Genomic DNA, 8,336 nt, shown 5'->3' with positions numbered 1-8,336 from the left:
CCCCAGCACCTGGAGTGAGCCACACTTTCCTAAGACAAACCAAATCTGGACACTGGTGCATAGTTCCCAGGTTGGGAGGGGGGTCTCTGGTTTGGGAACTTTGATTTGTATGCCCTCTTTGCCTTTCCTTCCTCCATGCCTTCTGAGCACCTGAGCCCTGGGTGGTGACATCAGGCCTGGGGCTCAGTGCCTGTCCTGTGACATCAGAGCCATGACTGACCTCTGCTCCTTGAGGCCAGAAGGGGTCTAGGGTCCTGGTCTAGCAGTTTTCCTTCCTGGGGCTGATCATGCTTATGCGTGCATGTGTATGGCGTGTGGGCATGTGTGTGGATTTTCAGGCTTGGTTGTGGCTCCCAGGAAGGGTTCTGGTTGCCTCCTCTTGCTTCACCTATAGGCTATTCTGATTGCTACAAGGTTATGATTGCTACAAGGTGGGTGGGGGCCCACTGCCCTCCACCCACCTTTGGGGCATCAGTCTCTGTATTTTTCCTGCAGCTGGCGGGGCCCTGGTACCAACCTCCCACCCACCTGGCAGATGGCTCTAAGGTGCTGTGTGGTGGTGGTTTGGAAACTTGTGTCTGAGCTGCATCCCCACGCAGGTGGGAGAGGGCACCCGTGACAGCTGGGAGCACGTCTCTCCTTAACCTACTTTCACAACACTAAGCCTGCTGCAAACTGTGAATGGCATGAAATAAATCTGCTTTCCCTTTTAATCCCGTGGTCTCTGCATGAGTGTTTGCCCTGTCTCTCCACAGCCATTGGGTTAAGCATCTGCCCTGGGTCTGGGCAGGGACAGTGTTGGAGCAGGGGAATGTGTGGGACAGGGCAGCTTGCAGCAGCCCAGTGGCTGCATCAGGGCCCCCACCCAGGACCCCAGACTCACTTTCCCAGCCCATCTGGGTGGGGTGTCACTGGGGGCTAGGCTGCCCCGGCGGTGTCTGTGATCCTCCGTTAGCCTCTCAACCTGACCAGACCCCTGTCCTGCAATAGGAGGATCGGGGGGGTTGATAGCGGACCCCAGGGCACTCAGAAAGCAAGGATAGCAGGTAGGAGGAGGCAGAGATAGGATGGCTAGTCCTCCTAGTGGAGTCTGGTGCTTGGCCATCTCCGAGCAGTCAGGTTTTGTTCTGGCTTCCCCACAGAGGCTGCAGAGAGGCCTCCCTCCAGGGACCACCTAACCTCTTCCCCACCACCACCATGGAACTGAGGCTTTTTATACCCCCAGAGCCAGGTTGAGGGTTTGCCCAGGCCTCTCTCTAAGGCTGCAGGACCCAAGCCAGCCTCTGCTCCCAGCCAGGATGACAGAGAACTTGCCCTCAGGACACCCGCAGCTTGGTTCCACACCCAGCCCCGCTGCCTAAGCCTTGGTTCACCTGCTGCCCCCTGAGGGACTTGGAACCCATCTCTGGTCTAGAGGAGAGCGGTAAACAGCGCAGTCAGTCCCTGGAGGGCCACAGAGCAGCCAGCTGGGAAGTGGGGCCCCTGTGAGCCTCTACCAGTTGCACCTCCTGGTCCTTCCTATCTGGAGTCAGGGATGCACCTGGCAAAGGAGCACAGAAGGGAATTCAGAATTTGTTCCCACTCTGTCCCCAAGGCCAGTCCATAGCAGGGGCTTGCTAAGTGCTTATTGATTCATTCCATAAATATCCAGGCCTACTTTCTTCCTGGCATCGGGCAGGCAAGCTGTGGCTGTGTGTACACAAGCAGGTGCGTGCATGCACTTGCATATGTGTGTGTTTCTATGTGCATAGGTGTGCATGGGTATGAACATGTGAGTGGAGGCATGGATGTGTGCAGGCAGCAGTAGAAGAATCCCTGCCCTCCTAGGAGTCTCATCCAGTCCGTGTTTGCTGAGCATGGCAGGTGAACCCAGGTACCCTTTGAGAATCGGCCCACTTGGGGAGCTTACCACCTGGCTGCAGAAGAGGTCTGCTGTGGCCAGCCTGTGAAGCTAAGGCTGCCCTATGGGCATCTGCACCATCACAGCAGGGCTGTGAACACACTGGGGGCCTGAGCTCCAGAGACCTGTTTATGCTGGATTCCTGGTGGTGACAGGCTGAAACAGGGCACACTGGGAAGGAGGGATGGGTTTAGGGAGATTGTGTGTGGTTGCTGATGACAGGTCAAGGCCTGAGAGGGTGGGGCCCCAGAGCTGGGATCAAGCCGGGCAGCTGGCCTGGGGTGGGGCCTCTATGCAGGATTCCGGCTCATTTCTGAATTTTGCGGGGCAAGAGGGTTCTTGCACAAACCATTAAAGTCACCAAGTCTGACCTGGACCCTGAACCCTGTGGAAGGAGGAAAGAGGGGATCCCAGCCCAGGGAGTTGCCAGAGCCTCAGCCTTCACAGCCCAAGTGGCCTGGGTCTTGCCTTTGTGTGACACCTGTCACAGCTCTGCCCATGCAGTGTGTGGATTTGATAAGGCCACTATGGTCCTTGCATCCCCAAGCTCTGGGGAGGTCCAGCCTTCTGGGGCACTGGGTCTGCAGGGCGCCAGTGGAGCTGTCCCCAGGCAGTTTCCTGGGTGGGGTTGGAGCCTAGGAAGGAGGCGGGCAGGCACAGGAGCCCACAGCAGGATCCGCATCACTGCCTTGCCCTGCTGCACCCTCTGGTACATTCACCATCTACTGAGTCACCCCAAGAGGCAGGTGGGGGCGCCGTCCTGGGTTATAGGAGAAAAACCAGCTCAGAGAAGGCAGTGAGTCCTCCATACCATATAAAGCCCTCCTCTTCCAGGACCCTCTGCCAGGCCCCCACTTTTTGTGGGGGGCCTATCGCTGCCCCCAGGGCCCAGTCCGGGTGCCCCTTGGCAACATGGTGAGAGTTGCATTAGCAAAGACAATGAGCAGGGAAGCCGCCTATGAGTTCTGGGGACAGGTGTCATGGGACACCGAGGCCCTGGAATCCAGTGACATCCAGCTTCCAGTGTGCCTGCCGCAGCTCTCTTCCCACTGTGAGCCTCACCCTCCATGTGCTCCAACCCTCCACATGTCCCCATTCAGCACTGTCCCCAACTCACAGCTCAGTACCCCACCCCCATCTGGTGCCTCTCCACTCCCCTCTCCCTCAGGATCCACACCAAGGCAGCTGGCACTGAGGTCGGGTTTTTATTAGAGGGTGAACATAAATAAAAATAACTGGGCATTTGAAAGAAGGGAGAATCAGAGCTATTTACAAATGTACACGTAGGCCCTGAGGCTGTGCTCACCCACCTGCCTGAGTGGGGCTCAGAGGCAGGTGAGCAGGGCGGTGAGGACCAGGAGGATGGTGTGGGCTGCCAGGCAGGGCGCAAAATTCTGATCAAGGGGCTGCTGGACCCGGGGTTCCCGCTTCTGGCCACCTGACCTGGCCTGCTGGAACTGCAGTTCTGGGATAATCTGATGGATCCAGTTATGGTGGGAAGTGACCCGGATGTAGACACCTGGACGGTTCCGGCGGGCACAGCCCTCACCCCAGCTGATCACCCCAGCCTGAAGCCATGACTGGTTCACAAGGCATACCAGAGGGCCCCCTGAGTCACCCTGTGGAGGAAGTAGAGGAACTGTCAGCCCACAGGGACCCAAGAGCCAGCAGGTACACAGGCACACATAGCTGTCTTCCTCCCTTTGTTCCTCTCCTCAACTCTCAGCCCTAGGAATGTCCCTGCCCAGCTCTCCTCACACCACTGGCTGGTCCTTCCTTTTCTGGCCTGGGGTGCCCATTTCTTTAGCACTCTCAGACCATCTGCTCAGAGTGGTATGTTGAAAGTATATTTTCTCGACCCCCACTGCACACCTACTGACTCCCCTGGGTGGGGTCCAGGGATCTGCCTTTCCCATCTGACTGAATGCACAGCTCTGGTCTGGACTGTGGGCCCACCTTCTGGGGCCTCAACCAGGCTGGGCTAGTTCCCACCTTGACCTGGGCCTAGGGAGCAGGGCTCAGCCTCTGGCGCAGCCTATCCCAGCCCGTACCTTGCAGGCATCTTTCTTGCCCTCAGCGAAGCCGGCACACAGCATGTCGTCCTTGATGGTTTTCAGCTGGAAGTCAGAGTCAGTATCTTTGCTGTAGAGTAGGTTGCACTTGGGTGTGTCAATGATGGGCACAGCAAGTTTCTGCAGGATTCGAGGGTTGGGCAGGCGGTCTGTGGAGGAGTGAAACACCCTGCATCTTAGCAGACAGTCTTACCAAGGACCCCGTGGCCCTGGGTTCTCGAGAATCACAGCTCTGTCGCTCCCCATTTCTTGCTTGGTTTTAGACCTTTTGGCTCAGGGCTTTGTGGGACAATTCCTCCTTCCCTCCTTCCATGCACCAGGCTGAGCTCCTTCTGGCCTCTCTCCACTTCTCTATGGCTCCTCCTTCTGAGTTTGCTGCCTCTTTCCCATACTCACTCCACCCATTTCAGTAGACATCATGTGTACCCATATCAACAAAAAGATTGTTGGTTCAAAGTGGCCCCCAACTTTCCTGGGATCATCTCTAGGTATGTCCCCCATTTTCTGCCTCTGCCCCATTACCTTGTTCACTGGGGCTGCCCCAGCCGGTGACCCAGCATTTCGTGCCCGTCTCAAAAGTGACCGAGGGGTCAGGCAGGCACACAGGGAGGATATAGTTGGTGAAGGTCACAGGTGTATCCAGTTCCACCAGGGCCACATCGGCACTGGAGGCCATGCCCTGGTACAGGGGGTTGCTCTCTACCCGCTTCACCCGGGCATACATGGCATGCGGGCCTGGCTTCACCAGCTGCCGTGCCCCCAGCAGGACCCGGTACAGGGATGTTTCAGAGGTGCTGGTGGGAAAGAGCAGAGAGCTGGTGTGAGGCAGCCCCTCTGGGGCTTCAAAGGGGATGTTGCTGGAGGTTAGATGGGGAAAGGAAAGAGTAAGGAGTTGGTGGTGTTTCTCCGCTGCCACATACCTCCCTCCTGTTTTCCAGGTTTACTGCCTGACATCTCTCTTTGTATAGTATCTTCAAAAAAATCTCCAGGGGGACACACATTAGGGTGGGGTGGTTAAGGGTGCATAAGCTAAAATGGCTTTAATCTCTGACTTTAATTTCCAGCTTCACCCCTGGCCAGCTGGGTGACCTTGGGCAAGTCACCTGTCAAGTTCTGTGACTCAGTTTCCTCAACTGTGAAGTGGGGACAGTAACAGCCCCTACTTGAAAGTCTTGCTGTGAGGGGTGAAGAAGATAAACACCCACGGCAGTGCAGTTGGGGGCCAGCCAACTCGGGATTGGCCCAGCGAACTACTCCCTCTGAGCCTGCATTGCTAAATTTAAGATGTGAGATTTTAAAGGAATTGCAGAGCTGTGGTGAGGCAAGAGCTGAGGTTCTTGGGAAACCTTGAAGGTCAGGGGTCGGGAGGTTTGCAGTGTGGTAGCAGGGATGGTTGGCCTGGCCCTTTGGTCAGGGATGGCATGGTGAGGAGGAGGAAGGGACATTCTACTCCAGTCCTTGGGCTCATCTGTAACCAGAGTCCCAGCTGGAAAAGGGAGTGTCCTGAATTTGAGGTGTGGGAGGAGGGATCAGGGCCAGGGCTAGGGTGTGGGAAGAGCCTGCCAGCCTTTGCAGGCACAGGGCCCCAGGCTTGGCCAGGCACCTCTCTGGTGAGACAAGCAGTGGACCTCTCTGCTGGGCTTTGGGGAGCAAGGGCTGACTGGGAAGCAGCAATTGCAGCTGGAAGGCGGAGCAGACAAGGGAGATCAGTGGTGAGGGAGGGAGGGGGATTTGGCCAACTCACTTGGAGAAGCAGTGCGCTGCAGTGAGGACCCACCGCTCTGTGATGAGGCTGCCCCCACAGAAGTGGCTTCCGTTTCGCTGGATGCTGACTTGCCATGGCCACTCACCCTCCAAGGCATCCTGCCCGCCTACCATCGGGTTCAGCATCCTTGGGTGCCCGCAGACTAGGGTAACACAAGGCAATGCTCGCTGGGGGTTGGTTCCATGGTTGATTCTCTACCCCAGCCCCACATTCCCGCTTCTTCTTTCTGCTCAATTCAGGGCTCCCCAGCCCCTGACCTGCTTGAGATTGGGGGGCGGGGAGGGGGGCAGGTCAGAGGCCTGAGCATCAGGTCAGCCTCTGACACAGGCAGACACTTCCCAATTGTGGGAAAGACCACCCCACCCCCACCCCAATGTGCCTCATGCCCGTCACCTGTAAAATTTTGTAGTGAGGGTTGAGAGAACACATGTAGAGGTCTTACCCCAGGGCCTGACAAACGGGCTCCTGGAAGGACAGTGGATATTGGGAGGGTCCCACACAGGGTAGGTAATCCCAAGGGAGTCTGTTATTATTACAGCAGAATAATCAACAGGTACCATCCTTAGCTTCCTGTCACTTTTTCCTGCCCCCATCTCCATGCTTCATGCCTCAGTGGTCCTCTTGGGCTATCAGACATCCTCCTGTCTGGGCTCCAGTTCTACTGAGCCACAGCTTTTCCTTACTTTGGAATTCCCCACGCCCTGCCCATTTATTCTGGGTCGCCTCCCAGGTGTGTTTGAGAGCTTCTGGCCAGTCTCACAGCTCTCAGATAAGCCCGCTTCTGTCCCCCAACCCAAGGGCCTTGTTGCTTACCGCTCGATGCCTTGGCCCCCTGAGTCCCTGAAAGGGAGAAAAGGGAGTGGTCAGTCAACTTTGCCACAGCCAGGGTCTGCTCCTCCTGTCCCCAACGCTGGTCGACTTGGCCCTCCTCTACTCCATACCCAGCCCCCTAAGGACTCAGGACAGTCCACAGAGGGACCCCACAGGCCCTCCCTTCGAGGTCTACAGGCCCAGGCCTATGGGCCAGAGCTTATCTGCAAGGACAGACTCCTTGCCATACAAGGAGGCAATCAGAAGACGCCAGTGATGGGACCCCCGTCATGGCTTGACTCTCCTGCTTGGGACAGGATGGTTCCTCTCATCCCTGCAGGGGTCTCTTCCTCCAAACACCACACCTATCCTTGTCTGGAAGCTCTGGGGAGAACCCAGCCTTCAGCCCTGGTGCTGTGGGGTCTGCATTCTACCCTTTGGACAGCCTGGAGTTGAGCTAAAGGGAGAGGCCCTGGAACTGCCTCTGCATTTCAGAGATCTGAATCTTCTCACAGTCTGTTCTGAGGAGTAAGTCTCCAATCTAACTTCAGTCCTGAGGCTATGGCTCAGCCCCACAGGTCTCGGGAAGGAGAGACAAGCCAGCCAGTGGTCTTAATGAGTCAGTCTTCCCAAGATTCCAGATTCCCAAGAGCCGACCCCCTCTCAGGCATTTCAGTATGCTCTACCAGTGGAGCCCAAGACACCCTGCTGGGCCATAATGCCCTGGGGTTGGGGAGGTGAGGGGACAGGCAGAGTGATGGGGATAGGGCTGTTTTTGAGGCTGCATCTCCCCAGGATCCATTGCCTCACATCGTGTCTCTGGATAAGGCATAGGACCTGCTATTAGGCTTTTGCAGGAACCTCTGCCCCAGCCTTGAGACCACAGCCAGGGCAACAATCCCCAGTGCAGTGCCAGCTATACTCTGGAAATACCTGCCCCTCAAGAGAGGTACCCCCATTCAGCATATTCACTGGGGACAGATATGATCAGAGCTAGGGTGTGGGGATCAAGACAGCCTCTCTCCACCTCAGCCCTTAGCATTTCTGTACCCCAACCCCTTTTTAGGCCCAGAGGGTGGGGCAGCTGTTTTTGAAACCATCTTTACTCTGACCAGCCCCATGGAGGTTAGAGGCCCCGGGTTGCAAGCACAGGGCTGAGCCATGCATCTTCATGGGTGCCCGAGGACCCTGAGGTTTTTTATGGGACCCCTGTTCTTCTAGCCAGACTCCTAGTCCAAGGGGTGTACTCCCCAATGCTGAGGGGTTGGGGTTGGGTTTCTGTAGATGTGGCAAGAGGAGGAAGTGGACGCTGGGAAGCTCAGAAGGCACAGGCAGGACTGGTCACTCTTCAAAGTAGGAGTGCCAAGCAGAAGTGTGGGGACAAGGGTGGGATAAGCCCAGGCAAGTGATGAGAACAGGAAGTCTGCCCTGGACTTACTGCTCACGGATTTGTGTTCACAAGGCGTCCTTTAAAAATGCAAATGTTCCCCAGGAAGGCTGCTCATCTTAAAGCAATATAATTTAGTTAGATTGCTAGCACCTGACCCCCTGCTCTTTCCAAGGCCTGATGTTTCTGCTTGCACACGATGCTCCGTTCACCTGTCTGTACTCACTGGCACTAAGGTACTTACAGGCTCGTCCTCTTCCTATGGGAATTTTCCTGAGCATTGTCCTGGTTCTCCCCAGTCATTCCCCATTCCATACACGCAGATGGATCCAGGGTCCACTCCCAGGATCAAGTGCATATGCCTGCAGCCTGGCAGATGCCCCTTGAGGCTTTGCAGGCTTC

The 8,336-nt window shown here is 56.4% G+C and overlaps 1 protein-coding gene across 1 annotated transcript; it reads right to left on the bottom strand.

The window, feature by feature from the left end:
- Positions 1-6: 6 nt before the first annotated feature.
- On the bottom strand, positions 7-6,100 carry LOC102897036 (serine protease 27). Its single transcript, XM_025048210.1, has 4 exons — positions 5,717-6,100; positions 4,495-4,766; positions 3,952-4,121; positions 7-3,519 (listed from the first exon to the last, which is right to left on the bottom strand). The coding sequence occupies exons 1-4, from the start codon at positions 5,860-5,862 to the stop codon at positions 3,226-3,228; spliced, it is 882 nt and encodes a 293-aa protein (XP_024903978.1). The 5' UTR covers positions 5,863-6,100; the 3' UTR covers positions 7-3,225.
- Positions 6,101-8,336: the final 2,236 nt, after the last annotated feature.

This window comes from Pteropus alecto, unplaced genomic scaffold (genome assembly GCF_000325575.1).
Source record: "Pteropus alecto unplaced genomic scaffold, ASM32557v1 scaffold44, whole genome shotgun sequence".
Classification (NCBI taxonomy): Eukaryota; Metazoa; Chordata; class Mammalia; order Chiroptera; family Pteropodidae; genus Pteropus; species Pteropus alecto.
Note: the sequence above shows the minus strand (reverse complement) of the source record. Positions and strands in the feature narration are given on the sequence as shown.

Bases quoted from the DNA above. Each gene is read 5' to 3' on its own strand.
- LOC102897036 (XM_025048210.1), bottom strand. From the start codon at position 5,862: ATGCTGAACCCGATGGTAGGCGGGCAGGATGCCTTGGAGGGTGAGTGG. The intron at 4,767-5,716 runs GTGAGTTGGCCA...CTTTCCCACCAG, and splicing joins GCAGCGCACTGCTTCTCCAA to CACCTCTGAAACATCCCTGT. The intron at 3,520-3,951 runs GTACGGGCTGGG...CTTCCTCCACAG, and splicing joins GCAAGAAAGATGCCTGCAAG to GGTGACTCAGGGGGCCCTCT.